The sequence below is a fragment of the Pterocles gutturalis genome, unplaced genomic scaffold, assembly GCF_000699245.1.
Source record: "Pterocles gutturalis isolate BGI_N339 unplaced genomic scaffold, ASM69924v1 scaffold14192, whole genome shotgun sequence".
In the NCBI taxonomy this organism is placed as follows: domain Eukaryota; kingdom Metazoa; phylum Chordata; class Aves; order Pterocliformes; family Pteroclidae; genus Pterocles; species Pterocles gutturalis.
Genome location: NW_010110414.1, coordinates 5,822 through 30,455, shown reverse-complemented (window position 1 = coordinate 30,455; position 24,634 = coordinate 5,822). Strand labels below are relative to the sequence as shown.

Here is a 24,634-nt window from a genome sequence, read left to right as displayed (position 1 = left end):
GACAAGGGAGGAAAACCAATGCCTTACATACACTTACAAGAGTTTGTCATTGCGACAGCTTTCTAGAGAATCTCCTAGATTATACTACAAAAAAAAAAACCAACAGTAAGGGAGGTTAAGATAGTCTGACATGACCAGATTTCTCTAAGAAATACTTGTTTTTCACTTTTTAACCATCCTTTCCTGAGGAAAGAAAAGCAACTACTTTCAAAATTCATCTGCATCCTTAATCTCATGCACAGATAATTCAAACCCATTAAAATAATGGAAACTTTATTTGCATGGAAAACTTGTTTACAATCATTAATAAATGAAGAATGAACCATTTGCATTTTCCTATTTCATGACACTTACTTATGAAAAATGTATTAAATAAATATTTGTGAACAGATTAAGGTAAGGCAAAATTTAAGATAAAGCCCCTCTCCATTGTTCACAATTTTTGAACATGGCTCACGCTGCAAACAAGTGAAAAAATTCACTAAAGAACTTCGAGTTTAACAAGATGTTACATGGGTAATTGAATCATGTCCTCAATCCAAAAACCCAATAGAGTAAGTAGTTTTGTGCTCAACCATATACAATAACTTTAAAAGGGTCAATCTATTCAGAGCAAAACTATTTACAGTTAATACTTTTGATAGAAGCACTTTGTTAGTATTGTGCAATACATTTATAAAAAATGGCTTCAAATTCCATTTACCAACCATTTATAAAGTGCTACTATCAATTCCAATTCTGCATTCTAACCCCTGTGTAACAATACTGATGTACCCTAGCCACCAGCATCCCATTGCTTTTGATGGGCTTCAGAATGAGGACAGTCCAGCATACAAATCAACCAATGTCACAAACCTACTGGTAAACACATACATGTATGTAACTGTAACCCCAGGATGTTTGATCTGTACTCTTTCAAAAACAATCAGGTACTCCCTTTGGTCTTTTCAAAGGTCCGTACTGCAATATCCTAAACACTGTTACACAATGGAAAAAACTGGCATTGCAGTGTAGTATGAGTTGAGTACAGAGTCAGTTTAAAGTAGCATGCTTTTGTTTTATTAAGAGTCTAGATCAGAGAGGTGGGTTCTGCCCCTCAGTATCCATCTCACTGTTACTAGGTGGAGGATGAATAGGCAGAATATCCAGCTCATCTACTTGGGGGGTAGGATGCATTACCACAAGCTGGTCCTGGGGTATATCTGCGGCCGCTGCCGCTAAATTTGTAATAGATTTGCTTTTCACACACTGAAAGTCAACATGCCGACTCTTTCCTTCCTCCTTCTCCCATGACATTCGAATAAATGGTCTTTGGACATAGTTGTAAATCACCTCTGGCCTTCCACCTGGTCGCTTTTTCACTTTCTCTTTGTATGTAGGGTAACCTAAGAAACAAGAGTACAGCAGAAGTGAACATTTCCTGCACTGTTTAGTTCAGGGTTTTCTTTTACAAAAAGGCAGCATGTGTGAAGGATAGTGAAGATTAGCAGTTGTCACCATCAACATCCTGAATGGAAACAGATGCCATCATGTTCTTAATCTATGAAAAGAACACAGCAGTCTAACTACCAATCAAATGGTAAGGAAAGAGGCTAGAGTGATATTGATAATGAAAATAATTGCCACAAAACAACTCTTCCAAACCTTACAGGCAAAGCTAGTTGCTCCTTCCCGAGCCAAAAGCAGCCAGCTATTCCTAAAACACTATGACCTGGAGAGCAGGAAATGAGAAGTAGAGAACAGTGTCGCTCTCATTTGGGATTTAAGTTCTCCAGTGGAGTCCTCGTGCATTCCTCCCAGCTCCCCCAGACGATGAAAATACATCGGTTTAGACCAATTACCAGTTCTGGTTAGGATGCATTTGAGTCATCTCTTCCCTCTGTCTAAGCAATAATTTCCATTACTAGGAAATTACATATTATGGGGCACTAGCATTAAAGTTTCGTCAAACACTTGTCCTCTGTCTAAAACAAGAAATGGCAGCAGAAATAATCTGGTATTAGCCAGCGTTACGCACAAAACCAGTTCTCATTTAGTTGAATGGCCTGTCAGTCTGAAGGCTCACACCTTGTTCAGCTAACTTATTTATTCCAGAGATCTCACGCAGTTAAAAGCATTTGTATTTGGTTGGCAGATTACAAATGTAACTATGACAACTTCGTGAGTGAATGGCAGAAATCCTGCAAATTATAAAGGCTGGATTTTTAAATATTTGGGTCAACAATCAGAAGGAAAATGAAATGCAAAAAAACCCAGTTGTTACATTCACGATAAAAATCTAAGACTCCTTAATGTAGTTATCTTTTGCAAAGCCAGAGCTGAGATTTTTTTACAGATCAGCCTCCTGAATGACAGGCTGTTTATTTCAGATTAATATTTCTTTGCACTTCAATGATCCATTTGATAGTTTTGTATTTCCTGAAAGAAAATACCTGCAACTTAACATGAAGTTTTTCATTTCAAGCCCTGTAAAGCACCCAGACCAAAACCAGAATAAACAAAGCTGTAAAAATGCATCATTACTTCCAAATAGAAAACAGAGAAGATCTTGCATGAAAACTAAAGGGCAAACGGCATGAGATGCAAGTCATAAGTCAGTGGAAACCATCTAAGTTACTCTGCAAACAGTCTAGCAGCTAGGTATGTCTTGTAAACCAGTCATGAGCCTGTCATCGGGTTTTCTGCCTGGACCAGTTGTTTATCAGGTACCACTCCCCCTCTGGCCATTTCATCAAGTAATTGCAATATTAAAGATGAAACAAACCCTTATTTCTTCAACTGCAAGGACAATCATAAAGCCCGTAAGAGCAGCAGACCTTTTTCCAACCCCCCAAGAGTTAGGAATGCTTCCCTTACCTTCAATGCCCAGTCGGATCTTCTTAAGCCCCCTTTCCTTCAGAACTGATTTGGCCACATCTCGATTTTCAATGTATTTGAAGAATCTATACAACTTTGTGCTGTAAATAACTAAAAATACATTTTAATGAGGAAAAACTGTATTCAAGAATTAAACTTCTATTCTTAAAACATCAAGATTTATCTTTTTCACTGTTTTGCTCTAGTATTTCAGAATATGGGGAGAGACTCAAGAACTCCTCAAAATATCCAAACCAGAAATCCAAGAAAAATGGCTGAAGGCACTGTGAAATGGGTTGGTTGCACATGTCTTTTTCCCTACCAATTTAGTCTGGTTTATACATTTAAGGTCTTTTTTTGTTGGGTTTTGGAATGCAACAGGACAATTCGCAAAGCAAACCACATCATATACTCCCAACCCCACCTCTGCAAAAAAAACCCAACCCTCCATTTTTTTTTTTTATGGAATTCCTGTAGACATTAAAAAAAATCTTTCCATTCTGCTTGCCATTATGTAAGAGAGATCTGCAAATCAGCTTCAGAAAACCCAGACTTGTGAAGCAGAACAAGAGGGACACCTTTGAATTTTCAATTATAGCACCTTGGAAGAAGGGACTGAGGGCATCAATCCTGTACAGCTGCAGAGATCCAAGTCAACTGTTCATGAAAAATATAAATGCAAAAGGCAAGCGTGTGCTTAACTAATTACATCTTTGAGACATAAAGGTCCCAAAAACCTGAGCCAATTGTGTCACTATATTAGAAGAGCCACATTTGATCTATATTAAATCAACTCTCCCTTCTTCAGGAAGAGCTGCAGGTTTGTATTCTCCAAAAACGTTAAGAGGTTTTTGTTGGTAGGGAGTTTTTTATTTAAAAAAAAAAAAAAAAGAAGAAGAAGAAAAAACCTATAATATTTTGAAGAGAATTCTAAGATTTTATACTACTGGCACAGAAAGAATATCTCCAGCTCCTGCATCCCTCCAACAAAACACTGAATTTCAAGTTTTCACATTGAAGGAACATTTGGAGTTACAAGGACAGCACTGATGCAGGGAAGGGCACTCCATTCACCGGTGCTTTTACTCATCTATACACCAAACTGTTATACTTCCAAAATGTTAAGAGACACTTTTTCCCCAAAAAAGTTCTAGTTGTTCCCCCACAATAAACATGACTCCTATATATTTTTTCATCACTCTGAAAAAGTATTTCCTTCCCCTTCATTGACTGACAATGCCTTAACAATAAAAATAAGTTTATTTTTAATTAGACTTGAATGTAACATGCAACATATGCTTGTGTGAAGCAAAATTTGAAGCAGAACTACCAAAACTAAGTTTTTCATGAGGCATTAGGGATAACAAATACTTTGCTAAGGGTGCTTATGTACACTCAAGTTAAATCAGCACATTTACTGCTACCTCTACCATAGTGTGGCTTTGTGGAAACAATGAAAATAAACTTACTTTGTGAATACTCCTCTCCCATTTGTGGAGGATACTCTTCATCCCAGTCAACAACATCATCATCTGTCAGCACAACAATGTGGCACTCCCTCTCACCACTCTGGGCACTGGCTACCATTAATGGGAGAATCATTTCTTCTAGATAAAACTCAAATTGTTTGCGAGCACCATCATTTGACAATTCATGCATGAGAGCACCTGAAACAAAATTTTAAGCACAGCTACATTGAAAGCTTTGTAAAGAAAAAAGGCAGGAATAAGAAAACAAAGCAGTTCTGTTTATTTTGTAGTATTTACTGCACACAGCTGTAAAGACACTGTCTGTTAGCTTGTATAAGATCAGAACTTCTTCAAATGTTTACCAGAAGCCATCCCAGAAGTTCAAACTAATAGGACTGTCCTGCAGATACTAACATTACATTGGGCAGACAGTGGAGTAATTTTGAGGAGACCTCCTTCATGTTTTACTACTGCTAAACATTTGGTAATTGTGTGCAATACTCCTCTTGGGCTTCCTAAAAAAACATTATTTAAGCCAGCTGCTGAAAGAGTAGAGTAGGCAACCCAACTTTCATAAGCAGTAGCTTAAAAACAAAGCCTCTCAAAACCCTCCCAGTGTGAGCTGCTAAATCCTTCTGCTAATGACAAAGTGCACCGAGAGCGTGACTCAGCAGGCGACACACTGGAAGGTCACAGCACTGCTGGTGAAGGCACACGTGCCCCATGCAGATCTCAGCTGGAACACCACAGCTCGGCCTTGCGCTGCACAAACATGAGATCATAGGAACCAAAGACACAGGCTGGGTCATTTAAACATTGGCTAAAACTTTGGCTGTGGTCAGGGAAGGAACCAGCTGAAGAGACGCTACATGCTGGGAACCATGATGCACCTTACACCACCAAAGCTACGCTACTTTTGTTACCACCACAGCCCAAGTCTCTTAAGCAAGGAGTTGATAAATTATCCTCCCTCTCCTCTGCAAAAAAGATACCTTTTAATGTTACTGTATCTGTACTACAAATGCATCAACAGAGTTTAAGTATTCCACGGAGGTGGCCACAGCAGAAAAATATCTGAATAGCAGATACTGAAATGTAAGGAACATTATTTTTCAAAAGGTATACATCCATTGTCTTTAGAGCTTTATTACATAAGAGATTAAAAAAATGATGGATTTTGCTCATGTAGTATCAGGCATTTTCCTTACTTCAACAAAGGATACAATTTGGAATTAACACCCACCCCCATATTTGCTTAAGTTAGTCTGTGTAATTCAAATTATTTTAATAAATTCTGTACTTACTGAGGTCTCTGCATTTAATAGTACTATACTCAAAAGAGATACAGAGATAGTCACACGCCTCTCTCAGTTCAGGAATAGATATCCCATCAGGACAGCGTATCACTCCAGTCTTGTAGTAATCCTTTAGTAATGCAGGAAACAAAAGCACAATGCATTTCAACATTCACTGACAGAAACATTTCATCATTTCATTTATGATACTTTCACCACAAGCAAACCCCCTAAAATGTAAAAGAGTGACGTATGTTGAACTTTGTGAATTTTATTGTCCTCAAATTTATCAATTTTCTGAGCGCCTTCCAGAGCAGTGAGCTCTGGTTAAAATTGTTATTTAAGTGACAGCTAGCAACACTGATCATTCTGGTGTGTGTATACTGTCCTTTATCTACACTTCACTCAGCTTTTGCTGTTCTGATTCTGATGAAAAGCCATTTTCTTCTCACACTGAAGTTTGCTTTTCTTCTCTGACCTGCAGTAAATTAAATTCCAGTACTCTGTTCCATCGAATTTCAGCACAAGAAGGGCTGGATATATCTGAACTAGGTGAACTAGATGTATAGGAGAAAGTGAACAAATTTCTGTCAGGCAGTAGTTTTTTGGTTCATTTCATGCGTGCTTTCTGTCTCCCTGGCTGTGACATGCACATGTCTAGAAAACCTAGGGGTGTCTTCATATCAAGCATTTTTTCCCCTTTAGAGAGCAAAGCAGAAGAGCAGTATTTATTCCATCCAAAGTCCAGATATGCAAGCAAGGCTAAGTCAAGAAGCTATGCCTCTTAATACTCATAGTGCTTGCTCTGACAGCACTTGCCCTGCCTTTCCCCCGCCCCTGCCACAAAGAAAACCCACCAGAATAGCACGAAACACAGTTGAGCCAATTCCTTCAGCAACTTCATACTCTCCTTTTTCATTAGGACGTGTAAAGTTATGTTCTCTGCCTGATCCAAACATCCTGCTCAAGAATAAAAGCAATTTGGTTAGAATTTAATATTATTTTTTTTCCTGTAAATCTGAAAAGTAAAATGTCAAAAATTGTACTGAAATGGCAGCAAAAAAATAGTCTGTTCTCTCTCCTATGTATGTAACACTGTTCAGTTTGGTTTATGTTTAGCCAGACCACAAGAAAACAGAAAGCGGGGTAGTGTAACTCAGGAAAGTCTAGTTTTATTCTTCAGTCTTAACTTGCCAATATCCTTTGATCAAACAAAAGTTAGACCAGGCCACTTCCTGCCAGCACCACAAAGGTGGGGCGAACCCCAAACATGTCATCTTTGGCATTTGTGGGGTGATGTAGCAGAACAGGCTTTGTCGTGGAATTCTCATTACTTAAAGACCTGTGAGGTAGTTTAAGAAACAGAACCTAGTGTTCAAGTACATGCAACTCAATTTAATTTAAAAGATTTAGTTAATTCAAAAGTTAAAAAAATATTTTGATAGAAGATACCTGTACTTAAGGGTAGCATGTACAGCATATTTCTCCCCGCTACGATGCAAGGAGAGTTAGACTAAGGAGAAAACTGCAACTCCCAAACAGTATCTACAGTATCCCATTAGATCTCCAGGAAAAAAAGCTGACTTTTTAAAACACACCTATGACAAAGTATTACACCCTATGCTTACAAAAAGTATTGCAATCTACTCTTTGTTTTATTTATAAATATACCCCAATGGCAACCCAAAGAAACAGAGTTGGTGTATTGTGCACATTTACAATGGAGAACGAAGTAACTTTTTTCTCTTAGTGATTTGACATGTGTTTTCTGACCACTCAAGACAAGAAGTAATATTTAGGAAAAAGGCAGTCTAACACCATATAGGCTTAAGGCAAATAATACATTCTTATTATAGTTACTTTTACCTCATAGAGCATACTAGCTAAGCTGTTCCTGTTCAGTGTCCCATGAACTGACATTGGGAGAAAGTGCATTTATAAATAACTTACATTTTAGAGCAGTATTTCCATATCTTTATTAACCTATCTTTATTAACCTACTTTTGAATGAGCAGAAGATAAAATAAACCTGTGCCTTTAACCAATACCAAAGGGAGAGTAACTCAACAACACATACCAAAAAAAAAAAAATCTAGTGCATTATCCAGAATCACATACTCTGAGGCTGGGGATGAAAAAGGAAACTATTTCACTACGTGACACACTGATGCACCCTCAGTTTGCTAGTCTGGATCTCTACATGTACACATGTATTACACAAATACAAATGCTTTACATCAATTATTTAATTCTACTAATGATTACTTCTATGTATTTCCCTTTACTGTTTATACAGAGAAGCATTTTTTGCTTTCCCTGTAACTCTTCCCCTGACTTTTCACAAAATAGGGAACCAAGGTACTATTTATCCTACACAGTGGTGATCTAAACAAAGCAGAAATTGTTTACTGTACTGTATTACCTGTACCTTGGCAAACAGCATTATACATATGTATTTAAAATATGATTACATCCTTATGGGCTGAGAAGCAGCCACATTTTAAAGAAAAAGCCAAATCCAAAGTGACACAGACATAAACCTTCATTTCTTTCTTGCCACAAGTTTGGAAGCAGTTCTCTCTACCTTTGGGTAATGCAAAACCAGCCAGTATTCAAGCAAGGAAAGTACAGAATCTTCTCTCACCAAGTACACATCTTAAATATGTTGCTCATTAGAATTTCTACAGAAAATATTACACATATTGTGGACTTTAATTTAACGATTGACGATTTTAAGTGTTAGGTCTCTTTGTAGAGAGGCTCTGATGTGTTACACTGACATTCACCTGCCCAAAAAGTATTTCAGAAGATAAATATGCTGAGTTTGAGTGTTGTCAGGGTAGGCCCATTAAGCAAAAATATTTCTTCAAGGTTTTCCTCCTTGCTATTTTGAAAGAGACTATCAATACTCACTACTTCATTTTATGAAGCAGCTAGCTTTAAAAAGAAGAGCTAGAATGGGGCAGACTGAATACAAAAGCAATGCCCAGCAAGATAGAAGGAAATGAGTACATCATGAAATGTTAACTTACTTATGAACTCTTGTCTTTAGGCAATAGATGTCTATTGGCATCTCACAGAATCACAGAATGTTAGAGATTGGAAGGGACCTCGAAAGATCATCTAGTCCAATCCCCCTGCCGGAGCAGGACACCTAGATCAGATCACACAGGAACGCATCCAGGCGGGCTTTGAATGTCTCCAGAGAAGGAGACTCCACAACCTCTCTGGGCAGCCTGTTCCAGTGCTCTGTCACCCTCACTGTAAAGAAGTTTTTCCTCATATTCAAGTGGAACCTCCTATGTTCCGGCTTGAACCCATTGCCCCTTGTCCTATCACTAGATGTCACAGAGAAGAGCCTGGCTCCATCCTCCTGACACTCACCCTTCACGTATTTATAAACATTAATTAGGTCACCCCTCAGTCTCCTCTTTTCTTTTTTTCTCTGACAAACAGAGAGAACTTACATCTGATTTTCACTTAAAGACCTTTGCAAACTGATAATATTAAACATTAGCAGATCAGCTCTAGCAATACGAGTTCAACAGCTATTTAATCACTATTAATATCTACAAAGCATTTATGGCTGTCTTCTATAGGTAGAGGTTAAGTAAAAAAAAAGATACAAACCTGCCCAACATCGTATTAGGTTGTGCAGTAAAGATAGAAGGATCTACAACAAATCTGGTGTTGTCCACGATGAGTGTTACTCTTTCAGAAGTTCTTACATTCCGAGCTCCTTCTTTTCCATTTTCATATACAAACACCATTTCTCCACCAGCCTTGCAGCTCCCATCTGAACTTGACTGGCTACTGTTTCTGCTGCTGTTCCCCATGCTAACAACAGAGCCGTTAGGGGAAGTCTTCTGAGGACGAGGGCTGCTTGGTCGAGATGAACTGTGATCTTTTTCTCGATCTTAAGTGGGGACGAGGAAGAAGGAGGAAAAACAGGAAATGAAATTATAGATTTACATGAGCCTTATGCAGCTTATGTGTTTCCAGACACAAAACATGACAACTTGATAAGTTAAGTACAAATTCTTTCAATTAAATCTATTCTAGTTAAAGAAACCTTCAAAAATAACTGTCCATATATGAGATCCTGAAGTTTCTACCACTTAGACAAAGCCCCTTCACCTCCCCAAAGCCTTTACAAGAAAAAAATCAGCATTTTAGTACTATAAAAGCAACTCAACATAATATAAAAGCCATTCATCACAGTTCATGTCTAGTGCTGTAGTTCAACGAAACAAACCAAGTTTTGTCACTTAAAAAAAAAAAAAAAGGAAATAAATGTTTCCTATATTTCTAAATAACTAAACCCTACCAAAAAAAAAAGGGGGAATGTTTAGTCAATTATCTTAGAAAAATGAGACTGTTCTTGTGATTTGAACTAAATAAGAGCATCATAAAGGAATACACACTGCAGACTGAAGAAAAAGTTATGACCTATCAAAAAAGGGTAATCGCAGTGCAAGGCACATGTAAGAAATCTGTATGTTGTGGCACCAACAAATAGTGTTTTTTATTATATTCTTTTAACAAAATAGTAATTAAGCTTAAGAATTTTAATCCTGAAGTGCTATAGATCTCAACACACCAGAATGATACTGTCTTGTTGGTGAAGTAACATTCCTGATGCATGGAGTAAGCTGAGATTCTGCTCTTTCATGGGATGAGTCGCGAGATCTATCACTTGATCTGCGTCTGTCCCTTGATCTCTCATGTCCACCACTTGCACCATGGAGACTCATTTTTGTGTAGTCTATTCCTTTAGCAATACGAGATGAGGTGCTGAAAACAGAAAAAAGAGAAATGTTCAGCATTTCAAAATTTCAGAAACATTATACATTTAAATTTTAAATTCATTCACACTCCAGGTTCATGTTTTCAAGATTAATACTATCCACCTCCATTTTCTTTGTTGTACTCATGTTTATATTTACAAACAAGAACAATGATTTGAAACATTAAGCAGACAGCAAGAGTAACCTGTTTATTGCTGTGTGATCTACAGAGACACTGCCTGGTCACTTGAGCCTGCCTGTCAACCTGTGTTCACAGAAATGCCTTCCAGAATAGGTAAGTCAAATACAACTGAGAATTTTATCTGCTAAACTAAGTGTTCTAATCAAATTATGAAAAGTTAGGGGTAATTTTTTGCAATGAAACCTGTTTTGGAAAACCCTTCTCAGATCACAGGTTTTTAGTACTGACTTTGCTTTTTTGTCCTTTACAGGGGTGATCAACCTTAAACTAGTTGATACATCAAGACACACCAGGGCAAGGATTTATTTCTGCACATTCTTTTTTAAATTTTCATTTACTCTTAGAGGTAACAATAGTAAGCCATCACAACCCAGAGAGCAAACATATGAACTATAGTATTAAAGCCAAGACCTACAGCACTGTCAGTAACAAGTAGGACGTTTGTTCTAAACTAGCAAGTTTTAATGTAACAGTTTAAGATTTTTTTTTAGACTCTGATTAAGTTATGTTACATTCCTTAAATTAAGATACTGATTACATTTTGCAATTAATTATTAAACCTACCAACCAAACCTGTCAGTTTTAAGATCTAGTACTCTCAGAAACTATCTAGAAATTAAATAACAACTTGTAGCAGCTATTGTTGTTTTTGCCAAAAAACTTACGCCTTTTATTTGTACTTTTTAAAAAATAAATTTTTACATCAGTACAGCACAGACATATGTGTCCTTGAACCCAACTGGAATTCCTAAATCAGTTCCTTTGTTATTTACTTTTCAAGCATGGGCATGACAACATTCTTATTTATGGGTTTAACTGAAGAACTTTCCAAAAGGCTCAGGTACTGGATAACTGAGATAGACGTCTGCACAGCTACAAGGTCTGACAGACAAAGAGGGATCACATTTTCCCACAGGAGCCTCAATGCCCCACTTGCTCGCAGCCTGCAAATCCCACAACTTTTACCAAGAGACCTTAAATATGACTGCTAGGAATGCTGTAGGATTCAAGAACACAAAGAGGTAAGAATAATGACCTAGCTAAGAAAAGCATCACAAATTTTGAAAGCATGAACTGTACAAGCAAGTTGAGCAGAATGTCCTCTAAATTGCTTAAAGTAAAAAAAAAAAAAAAATCAAGACTATTCAAAAAAGCTAACATCTAGCAGGACATGTTTCAGCTTCAGGTTTCAGTGTGATAAAAAGAGGAGCTTAAATCAGAACAAGAAGGCTATGGGAGATCTTATGCAGTTTACATTGGCACAAAATGAGTACTAGCACAATGTAAAGGATAAGAAATATACCTCTGAGCTAAGGAAAACAAGCTTCTCCCCACTCCATTTGAATGAGGGAAGGATCTCATATCCAATAAAGCAGAAGCCTGGTGCAGAGAGATTCTGCTGCAATACTGTTTCCTGCCAAGCTTAAAATATGCTGCAATAAGACATGCATCTTTAGGACATGAAGTCAGCCAAATGTCTATTGAATAAAGCAAAAGAACTGCAAGCCTTGCTTGTGGCTGGAAATGCTCAGATTTACAGTCCAAGGATAAAGATGATCCAACCACTTTCACTACAAAGAAACAGAATTTTCCTCAGGACTTCCAATGCAATTTTGAACGCACTAAGATATATAGCATTTCAGCATGGCCAGCGTGTCTCCTTACTGGTTTTAATTCTCTATTAGAGAAACATAAATTCTCTATTATGAAAGTGAAATGTGCAAAAGTTTGTAAGAGTGAGATCTGCAAACCCCCCTTTTCAACAATTTAGGAAAACCTTTACACCTTTTCATTCATATATATATGCATACAAAACATAACCATTTGAATAGGTACAAAATAGGCCCACAAATTATCAGAAATGTGGATTACAGCCTATAATTAAAGTCTAACTTGAAAACAAAATCCGCCCCCTGTTTATACATTATGATATTCATTCCTTCTACAGCTAAACTTCCCAAGAAATGGTCATTTTATTTAAAAACAAACAAACAAAAAAGAACCTCTGTATCTCATCTGCATGTTTATACTTGTACATCATGGTATAACCTACTATCCCACGGGGGGTGGGGAGGCGTGTGTAGTGATCAAACGCATACACAGCAATCCTGTGACAAAATATCTCAGCAAATCCTAATAAGGCCCCATGTGATCAGGCCTTTGTTAAAGCAGCACTTTGATCCTAGCCCTGATAATATTTCTAAACATGCTGTGAGAAACTAGGGTTTTGCAGGTGGCACATTTTATAGTATCAAAAGGTATGACTCACTATTTCTCAATAGCTAAAGCACCCTAGTTCCTTTAAATAAGAGAAACACACTAGAAAATGAAACTGAACCACTGTAAGGATACGCAGGCTTATTGCGCATTTTGGCAGAGTAGACGTGAATTACCCTTTATCAGAGAAGGCAATTAAAATCTGATTCTTAATCCAGAAAACTATCTAAAGCCACACTGCCCTCTAAGCGGTGATTCAGAATTCACACTGAAGTAGGACGAGCCCTAGTTAATAATCTCTTTACAGGAGTTGAGAAAAACAGGTGCTACAGGAAGTAACACTGACTCAGCTGGCATCATACTTCCTCCTTAGTCACGTCTGAATTAAGGACTAAACACGCCAGGCACGACTGTTTCAGCTGTACCTTCCCAGTATCGGAACTGGGGCTACTTCTGCCTTGGTACGTACAGCAAGCCTGCGAGGAGAGGCCAGTGCGCACAGGTTAATGTGTCTCCTGCTTCCAGCTGTGCCCATCCCTTTGGAGCACAGACACAAGCCATCAGTTCAGCACACCGCACTACGAAAGAGGCAGAGGCAGCCAGCTGGAGGAGCCCAGGATCCTTAAAAATTAATTGTTTCTGAAACAGATGGATTAGTAAATAATTTCAAAGAGCTGTTCAAACTGCAGCTGGCCACACCATTAATTTGCTCTGCTTCTATGTTGTACTTTCCTCCTTTTACTGTACAGATTAACGCTGTGAGACTGGCACATTACCTATTAGCCAGAAGGTGCAAAATGCAAGCCAAAAGTGCAAGATTTCTGAGAATTCATGCAGTTTGGCTTAAGACAGCACCATCTGAATCACAAATCTTCACTCATATTAATAACAGCCATCTAAAATGTGAATCCTAACTCTGATCACTGTTGAGTCACAGTACACAAAAAAAAAGTAATTTATTTGATCTGTTTGATATATACCTGACAAAATCTGAAGTTCCTTTTGTTGGACAGCATGTGCACTCAGGTAAATATTACCACTGAAATACAACCTTGCTCTACAATAAACAACACAACTAAAATGAGCTTAAATCTGAAAAAAAAGAGAAAATAAAGAGGTGGAATATAGCATGTCAGAACAGTCAGTCACTGGCTTTACTCCGCAATATTTGACTAGGAGAACTGTGTCACTGAGCTATTCTATCAGTTAGTCTGAAAAAGGAGCTACATCTGTGGCCAGTACATATGAAAGATGACCTGAGGCTTTTATTTTCCTGTCAAGAGGCTTTAGAAGAAGTTGCAAGCATTAAAAGAAATGAGGACATCAGAACTACCAAATAATTTTTATTTTATTGATAGAAGGACTTCTTAATAATATCATCTTCCCCCTCTAACAAGGCCATTGGGAACAGAAGGTTGTTTCTTCAGGGAAATGCAAAAACCGTTTTCTCCATAACAGCAATACAAAACTTGTTACAAGTTACTCTATTTCATGCATTACTTAGATCAAAGCATTCACTCTCTCAATAGTTTTAAAATGCTGATTTCTAAGGTTGCTAACTAAGATTTGGCAGTGCATTTTGTTCAATAAGTCCTAACATTTGTAGAAAAGGGAACTTTAACCACAAACCTGTCCTAGTGACGCAGGCAAGCCAAAGGGGCATTCACTAGGGAGTTCGACATTTGTGCCGACACAGCTACCTACCTATACCTACCTGAGCTGATGGAAAAGTGACAGACAAAACCAGAGCTGCCCCATTTGCAAGAACAGACAAACTGTTAGGAAGCATTATGGTTCAGAGAAGCATTATGCAGACTAGCTAAAACACCAACACTTCTCAAACAGCAGTGAACCGCTGATAATTAAAAGTGCCAGGAAGCTGTTGGTGTCATGTGGCACCCGGCTGCCATACTATATTAATCTGTAATTTCAACCTACAACAGTCAATGGTGCTCTGCACAGTGCATTACTTCTAGTCTCCAAGAAAGTCATTATAGTTTCAGATTTCTATTTCACTCTGAAAAGAAGTATTTGCAATGTCAACTTTCAATTAATTTCCCAGTGATGACCACCAGCTGCACTGCGTCATAGAAACCACGGGCAATGACTGAGGTACAACACCAGCTATAAGCAAAATTTTCTCCTGCATGCTTAATAACATATTGCATTTAATTTAAAGCTGTAACAAAGGAAAAAAAAAAAAAGCCAACATTTGAAACCCACAGCCTCATTTCCTCATGCACTAAAACTGGAAAAAGCCCCATGTATGTTGACCATCTAGTACCCAAAAGTTTATAAAGTGAATGTGAGAGAGTCTTGCTTTATCAATTACTTTCCTACAGAGGGGAAAAGAAAAAACAACACCCGACCCTATGAGTATATTCAGGCCATCTTCACAAATTCAGTATCAATACAGTTTTTCCTGTCTCCAAAGGAACACTAGCACAGCACCCCTTCCAGAACTTCAGGTCAGTGATAGAATTTATTTTCCCTCCTCAGTCAGAGATCAAGGAAGCTCTGCCCTCGTTAAGAGGCATTTTCTTTCAAAGCAGCTGCCTCACAAAGACAACCAAATAAGCTCAAGGCTTTATTTAATCAAACCTATTTAATATCATGTAAAGGAGGAAAAAGAGTACCACCAAAATGGCACAGTTGTCATACTGGTATGCTTCCTATTTTCGCAGTAAGGGAAGAGCTGTTTTTAAAAAATGTAAATGTTCTTCAATTTAATGATGCTTTGGAGTCATCTGTGGAAGGAGAGCTTCAGTTTGTCTTTATACATAACAACATATTGCTCTGAATATATTACTAATTATTAAAAAAAAAAGTCATTAAACTGAATTAATTCTACTGCCAAAACAATTAGCATGTATTCCAACACAAAAAACTTCATGTGCATCCTACTGAATACTGCCAATAAACATACTTGTTTTATAAAACAGGCTCTTCTCTACATAGAATTACAGTGCTAAATCAATATACTTATTACCCCCCCCAAACCACCCTAAAACCTTATCTAAATGAAAAGGATGCAGCAGTGGAATATTAACCAAGATTTTTACCCTTTTTTCCCCCCTCCTTTTATCTTCTAAAACTTAATGTAACTAACTCTTCTTAAAATATAAACTGAGATCCAATGCTTTCCTAGGATGATTCACATAACACTTGTAGAATAGGGCTATAAGAGCTTTATCTCTACACTAAGTCAGAGATATAAATGCTAAGGCTTTAGAAGAAAACAAATCTGTTCTGCTGGTATTGCTAGGACTTACACAATGACAATGCTTATGCCCCTCTTCCTCCCCCTGAAGTCTGTTCTTTGTCAGCAGACATTTCAATTGACCAGTGCACACAAAGGACAGTGCTTTTCCTTTTCCTCATTCTTCTCCTGAATAATGCCCACAGATTATTCCTGTTAACGGATACGCACCTTCCTCTTGTTTCTGCCTCTATCAGGGAGGAAACACAAAAGCATGGAAATAATTTTGAAATCAAAGCACAAAGGAATTCTGTTCCTTCCAAGAAGCCAGCTTTGAAAGCCAGATCAGCATCTTTTGGCATTACTTGTTAAGTTCAGCATATTTAATATTTCCATAATTTCTTCAGTAGTTCATTCCACCATCAGCGAGCCTTACTTTTTCCTCCATCATCTTCCCCTCAAGGATAAGAAATTGTAGCTATACGGTCCATTAAGTGTTCAAAGACGCAAACCCCTCCAGATATTAATTCAATTCAATTTCTCACAGTCACTGACTCAGCCATGCGTAGCGCAATACTGACGTCTGACCTCGCCGCCTCCTGTGAGCTGAATTCATACTTGCCGTTTCCCATCGCTACGCAGCCATTGGGTACCGCGACTGACAGGCAGGGTGGGGAGCACACCAGAGGAGAGCTGCGCGGTACCGTGTCAAGTACCATCTGCGAAGCTATTTCTAGTCCTGCCAGCTTGTCGGGTTTCAGCACACAAACACCACATCTGAAAACGCTGTTGCTAACTTTCTTTTGTCACATCTCTCGTTTCTGTTCCTGATCATTCAAGATAGACAAATCCACGCAAATTTCAGGGGACGGTTAATTTCTCCCTGTGAAGTCTGCCTGGATTAATATTTAAAATTAATTCACCTTTCACTGAGTTCATAAGCAGGTAAAGCAATAGCCTTCTGAGAACAAGGCAGCACAGCCACCATTTTTTAACTACAAATATCCCTTTTCCAGCAAGTCTAATCCAGGAAAAATGTACTACACTTCATGACTATCTAAATATCAGCATATAATTATACTAATCACTATGTTACTGATCAGAAATCAGTTCACCAAGTCCTGATGTAGTGCATCTTCAGATCAGTTCGTCATGAAATGCTCCACGAAAGTCAAGCTCACCAAGCACAAAAAGCAATATAGCAAATTAATATACGTGTCGGGATAAAATTTTCTAAAGGTTTTTTCTTTGGGGGAGGATAAGTAGTATCCTACAGTTTGTTTTTTTTTTTAAATTACTCCTTTTAGAATGTCTGTAGGCTGCTTTAAGGAGCCACAATACACTGCAAGAATAGTTTAAAAGCGAGTCTTATAATAAATAAAAATCAGGGTATCATAAGCAGTAGAGTAGAAATTAAAATATGATGAAAGCTGAAGGAATAAGAGGGATTGCTCAGCAGAAGACCTGTTATAAAGGTGAGGTCAGTAAGAAAAACTAGAGACTTGTGATCAGAAAGGCAGGAGAGCTTTGACATTCTAGACTGAAGAGTCAACTCTTCAGACATGGAAGGAAAGTTTCTGCTCACACAATTTCAGTTACCTGAGCCAGTGGTTTTTCTTCTGGTTTTAGGGTCTTCCGATGGTTCACATAACCACAATCCCCATGCCCCAAGGGCAGAATAACCATCAATCTTGTAAGCTTTTTTTTCCCCTTCAAAATAAGCCATGGAAGACATTGCTATAATAAGCTGTACGGAAAGCATACTGGAAAAACCTTCTTTCTCAGGCACTTCTTTGCCCGCAATAGAACAGTTCCCTAGCAGCAGGAAAAGTGCAAGCGCACTCCGGTTCTTTCAGCACTGGTTCCCTATGTGAGGTCTTTTTTCCACAGCAGAATTAAAATGTTTTGTTCTCCTTTACTCCTATTTCAGGTAGAGAGAACATGCCATAGATGAATTAGCTCCTGATTCCCACAAAACTACCCCTCAGGCCAGGACATGCACCCATCAAAATCTCGTAGAAGCACAGTCCAGCATTCACGCTTAACTCGGGGCTCAACCTCCAGTAAGTAAGCCCTCAGAAAGAATTGTCTCTGCTTGAACTGGGGAGTGCTACAGGATCTTCCCTCAGCTCAACACAGCAACTCTGTGAAAACTTTCCTCCTCCAAGGTTCTTAAATATTAATCTAATTTTGGTCTTAAGTGGGCCCTATCAACTATGAGTAATACATTTCTTAGTAATTCTGTTCCATTTCAGGAAGGAAACAACAAAAAGTCCCATGAGCGTTCAGTTGCCAAAAAGATTTTTCAAGCAGCAAGGAATTAACCTTTAGGTAGGTATACATTCACACCTCATGACTTCTGTCAAGCCATCCAAATACACTACCTCCATAAAAAAAAAAAAACCACTGATTGACTTTATTTACATACCAATTCCTATTCCATTTTCAAAATGGGATGCCAGGTAAAAATCAAAGTTTAAGAAACTGAGAAGCATATTCTCTTCCTTGGAACTGGAAAGTACCTACGTCTATTAAAACCCAACTTTGGAAGCTAAAATTCAGAAGAAGTGGGTCCAAACACTTTCTGAACCTGTATCAAGCCATCATAGTTTCTACTCTCAGAGCAGAAAGACACAGACATCAATGCAGAAGAGAGTACGTCACAAAAATTCTAGGGCATCACAGTTCCGAGCATAATAGCTTCAGCTCTGAAGTGCTTTGTTTCTTAATTAGAAGTCAGTCAGTCAGTCAAGTTTTGCATGATGCCAAAGTCCACCACAAATAATATCTAATGATATTTGGAAAAGGTCATTTGTGTGCTGGACAAGTTCAACAGGATTTAGAGTGTGCTTTTTGTACAGGAAGTCACTTAGTTTTCCTTCTCGGCAGTGTTCACAAGCTACCGTTTCAGAAACTAAGGATTTTAAAAAGGAAGGAAAAAAAACTCCACAAAACTGTTTAAGACCACTCACTATATCTTAGATACCTTCAAAAGCATCAGTCTAACATTCTTTTGTAAAGACCTTACTGAGTGCAGCCCATTTTTCTAGATTCCAAGAACATCTCTTCCCAGTCCATCTCAGTTTCTTCTGAGAGCTTTACATCCTGGTGCCAATAAAATCTAGATGAAGATATCTTGATCTGCCCATACCATATTACAATTAAGAGCAGGCACTTTTGCAGTTCACTTAAAGCAGACAATGTATGGTAATTCATAGACTATGTCCCAAGCCCACGGTGCAAAGCAGGCCTAATTCTTTTCATGTCATATATGCTGTAGGCTTGCCCCACGCTAGAAAACGCTAGAAACCCAATTTAGAAAAAGAGAAATAAACCCCATCCTGCAGCAGAAAACAGATTATACATTCTGGTATCACTCCAGAGATGAGAAAAGGACCTTTTCTGAGGATGCTTCATGTACTTACAAAATGCTGAGGCAAGTGGCACTTGCATTCACAACCCTTGAATGCAGCCTCTCAGCATGCAAAAATAATATTAGGGAAAAAAATCCTCAGCATTCAGCACCTGCATAATAACTTGTCATCTATGGAAAACTTTTCAAAGAAACTGAAGACTTTCAAAGATTCAGGAGGTTCAAGAGCCATGACAACAGAATCACAGCGTAGCCACACTTTGTTCTTTAATGCAGTAGGGCAGACAGGACTCTAAGTAGAATGAAAAAACAAGGAACTATCAAATGGGACTAAAACAAAAGCAGGTTTAGAAAATTAAATCCAGGATAAATCTTAAGGAAGAGGCAAATTTAAGCCACAGATTTTTCACTGCAACTCCAGAGAAAACACTTAGTACAACAGAAATAGAGTCTTACAAAAATAACAAAAACTACAGCACTATGGAGCAATTACATGTGGGAAGCTAATAACCAATGAAAAATTAAATACAAAAAAATACAGAAGAGCAATACCTACTAATGAAAATATGAATTCCGAGACCATTTACCTGAACCTTAGCCACTGTTTAGTCAACATTTGGGTCCTGAAAGTTTTCTTCAATCTTATTCATGTACTTAAATAAAAAGCATCTCAAAGATTTTTGGAATAGCTTGGACAAACAAGACTGTATCATTAGTTAGAGTCAACTTTAACACCATATCGTTTCATCCCATCAGGTTCTTCAAATTGATACCAGGGATCATTTGCATTCTGTTTTTAGTCCTTATTTTCTCAATCTCTCCCTTCTGAGTCTTCCATTACATTGCCCATCTCAGAACAAGTAAGAAAAAGGAGAGAAAACAACAGTACAACTTGCCATAGGTTTGAAAAATTGGATACTCACCAAACTAGAAGAACACATAATGCTAACCTGTGGAACTGTTTAATATATACACCCCCTTAGACAGTTTTTGCCACACATCCCTTGCCTCAAACAGATGGCACAGTGAAGGGAACCCAGTCCCGTGGCTATCCTTGCTGCCACATAAGCCTTACACGCAGAAGGACAGCTCAGTCCTAGATTATGTTTTCTATGAGTCTAGAAAATTATCTAAGCTATTTTAAGAATGTAAGGGTGGAGGATTAAACACCGCAAAGCTCCAAGAAATGCCAAATAAGCATCTCTCTTCAATATTGCTCCCTTGTTGAGATTTATAATAAAAGTTCTTATTTCACCATTACAATTTTCAAACCTGAAGTATTTTTTTCCTTATGATAACAAGGCATATTTTGAAAGTGCAAGAGAGGTAAGACTACAGTACTCAAAACCTTTAACAAAGCAGTTCTGTTCAAGTTATATGATTAAAACTTGGTCTCCAAAAGCATTTTTCCCCTCACACTGCATTTTTCCCCCAAGACTTTCACTTGTCTGGAGAAAAAGTGTCAACTAAGTCAGAAATTATAGTAGTATGTCTATATTCAGCAACCCAAAACCAAATTATTTTGTTTAGGCTTTTGAATAAAGTACGCTATTTCCCAATAATTAGATTCTCTGACGTAATCAAGTATCTCAAAGGAACAAGGTAACAAAATATTTCTCCTTAATTTATCCCTTATTCTATTACAACCTCAAATTATTAGGTTTTCATTCACAAAGTCTTCCAAAATGAGCCTAGATTATTTGTGAAAAAAAGTCAGACATTAGGTTGAATACGATATGCCTACCATACACATTTAAAACTTCCAGAAAACACTGGTTGTTCAGAATTTTAATGGAAACACAAATTGTGTTTTGCCAGAAATATGTCCACCTTAGCTGCAATCATTTTAGAGGTATAGATTTCATACCTTCTGATATGTGAACCTTGAATTCAGATCTTAGGAAGTGATCAACAGCAGCCTTTCTGAAAAGCACAGGCAATAGACTTCCATGTGTTAAGGCTTGTCCACATCTTTTAGAAAGCTGCACAGCTTTTTATTTAAACATTTCCCCAACAGATAATCCACAACAGACCACACATGGTAAGACATGTGCACTGTTTCTCTTAACTGGATTTACCTAGCTTCAGCTTCCAGACACTACATTTTATTACAAATTTGCCTACTGACTAAAGCTCTTCATCATAGTGCTGTTTCTGCAAAGGTCTTTAGAGACTGATGAACATGTCATTATCTAACCTTTGAGTTTTCCCTGCCTCAAAAGATATTTATGACTTCAGAATCCCTTTTAGTCAAGGGGCTGAACTGCTGATACCAGACTTCCAACAACTTCACTATATATCCAACAGCTGCATCAGCCCTTTTAACCATATGATGTTACTGGAAGCTTGATGTTCAACTGCCCACCCATCAGGACAGTGCTCTTTACAGTGCCAGTACCACCAACAATTCAGTTGATGTAGCCTACAAAAAACGGCATACATTATTTTGATCCTAAATGTTTCACTTTGTATTTAGTCATATGAAGAATGCATGGTTATTTGCACCCAGTTTATCAAACCACTCAGATCACATGCTATTAACAAGTCCTTTTAATTATTTAACACTCCCCATCATGGGTCATCTGCATCATAATCAGTTTTAGGTTTTATTCCACATCATCAGTCATGGGAGGTAGCATGGGATCAGAGACGAACTACACGAACTGGACACAGCAATGAATCACCCATTTACAATTACACTCCGAGACCTGGCAGCGAACAGTCCCCAACTCGCACACAAAGCCCTATTATATCTATACTGTTCATTTACTGATACTGCACCACAGTTTGATCCTAAATAAGGAGCACAGATCAAACACTTATCACACACCATCATCTTAATAAAAACATCAACTGTACAAAGCTATATTCCATAAGCCTATACTGACCAGTAGCACCAGCCACCCTCTTTGGTTCTGTGTTAACTGTTCCATTATTCACATTGCAGACAGGCCTATAATTACGTGGGTCTCCCTGTGAGCCTTTTAATTATCGGTGCATTCTTTTTTTCTGCCCTCTTGGATGTCTCGCAATTATCCAAGAATTAATGACAGGAGAATAACCCGCAATATTAATTGCCCATGAAATACTTTGGGCAACACTTATGTCCAGTTTATCTGAATCTATGCAATAAAAGTGTGAATTAAATTGCTGTTACTGAATGTGCTCCTTAGCTCTTTTCCCATCATCTTGCAAGAGGGAAAGCTTAAATCACTAGCAATTTTAGCTAGCTAACAGAGATGTTTTAGTTATATTTAGCACTTCTAAAAGGGCAAAGTACTTGGAAGACACACACTTATTTGGACGCTTATATTTCCAGAAACATGCTTCTTCACATACATTTGCTAGGTAACTGCTTTGCTTAGATCATTTTTGAATGCTATATGCTGGAAAAACACTAATTAACCTCATAATGTCTTCAAATCAAGAAGCATTTAAAAAACATTCTTAAAGTGAGGGATGCAGGTGAAAGCAAGATCTGACACACAGCTTTACAAAGAAAGTACTGCAGAGCATGATACTTGCATGCAAGCAACTGTTAGTTATCGCTGTGAACAAGTTGCACCTATTTTAAGTATGCCAATTAAAGAGACCAATAACTAAAAAGTGATGAACAGGAAGTAACTTCTAGTAAGCACCCCCAAAAAATTCATATATTTAGCCACTCAGCTGGTGTCTTTGATATGAATACAAGGCATTTAGTTTTTAAAAACAGACTAAAATCCCACCCATGGCAAAACAAATCCAAACACATATTAGGGAAGCTGACAAATCAGTTAGATTATAAAATATCTTTTAAAATAATTATGCAGCACTTCTCTTAAAAAGAACTACAAAAATTTATGACAGGACTTGCCACAACCAGATACAGTAGCCTTTAGAATGCACTTTTATTATAGTTTTTGAGATGCAATAGATGGTACACAGCACCTACCTTGAATGTCTACAAAGTTTACGAGGTCTATTATGCAATTTCCGATCCCAATTCTCTGGATCACTGGAGTTACTGTCATAAGGATGAGGCCGTCCTGCCATTCCACTGCCAGCTTCCTCACACTACTGCTCTGAAAAGCACACATGCAGCACTCACAACCTACATTAAGAGAGCAGTGTTCACCTTTAAATAATGCCACACAGAAAAAATTAGACATGTAGAATTTAGTGTTGTTAGGTTTTGGCTTTCTAAATAAAGATTACAGAAAATAGGATATACTGAAGCACAACTTCTAAATTGCATGACAATAATCTATGCATTTTGCTGACACTTGCACTAAAAAAATTATTTTGTTATAGAAAATACAGTTCTACAAATGTTGGGAGACAACTTCAGTTTTGCCACAATCAATTTCACTGTGTCCAAACAGAAAAGTCACTGGTTATAAAACACAAGGCAAACACAATATAATTTTCTCTTAAATGGATAAAGTTAATCCAAAGAAAGATCCCAACTGTACAAGAGACCAACAGTTTTACTAATTTGAATGGCTGCCCAAGAGGAAAACAGAATTATGATTAACACACAGTTATATCAGAGTCCTTACTCCAAAATGGAATCAACGGGAATCCTTAGAAACAGTCAGTGTACTCCACTTCCATTTACTTTTGCAGAAAAGTCCCAAAAATTTAACAGAAAAGTAGACATTATAAGCCTACCCTTCCTTCACTGGGATCAAATATTATGTTCAACTCCCATAAAATTCACTTATAGATAAAACAACCTGGTGAATGTCAATAAAGATAGCCAATCTTAAATGACTGGTGTTCAAGTCATACCTGTAAGTGACACTTGTGTCACTACAGTTGTACAGTTCAGAATGACCTGGTTACAAAAACGAATAAGTAACCACAAGTGAACAGCTGATGATTATACAGCATCTGGAAAATATCCAGTTACAGATAGATAAGTCTACTAAGTAATGGAAAGATAAAGCTACTATGTTCTCTAAAATATTAAGCTAAATATTTTAGAAACATTGTATCTTCCCCTCCCCTTTATTATACTTCCATTACATTCAATGAAACTTATCCTTTTTTGGAGGTAAGTCCCAAAGAAATTGAGACTTCTTTAAAACAAGGTAGCTTAACAAATAAAAAAATACCTCTAGTCATAACAAATAGAAAAGTTCTTCTTAAAAATTTTTATTCTCTTAACTAAATTTAGAATTAAAAATTTTTATTACACGGGAATGGTAGAGAACAAACTTTTTAAAAACATTAGTTGCATATGAATTTTTCT

The 24,634-nt window shown here is 37.6% G+C and overlaps 1 protein-coding gene across 2 annotated transcripts; it reads right to left on the bottom strand.

The window, feature by feature from the left end:
- Positions 1-245: 245 nt before the first annotated feature.
- Positions 246-23,491, bottom strand: BTBD10 (BTB (POZ) domain containing 10). 2 transcript variants are annotated; one of them, XM_010073368.1, is made up of 8 exons: positions 23,333-23,491; positions 10,221-10,414; positions 9,251-9,536; positions 6,478-6,580; positions 5,630-5,750; positions 4,326-4,523; positions 2,857-2,967; positions 246-1,385 (listed from the first exon to the last, which is right to left on the bottom strand). In XM_010073368.1, exons 1-8 carry the CDS (start codon positions 23,431-23,433, stop codon positions 1,075-1,077), a joined length of 1,425 nt encoding a protein of 474 aa, XP_010071670.1. In that variant the 5' UTR covers positions 23,434-23,491; the 3' UTR covers positions 246-1,074. The 2 variants fall into 2 exon arrangements, with proteins under 2 accessions (XP_010071670.1, XP_010071669.1); XM_010073367.1 differs by lacking the exon at positions 23,333-23,491 and adding an exon at positions 16,257-16,567.
- Positions 23,492-24,634: the final 1,143 nt, after the last annotated feature.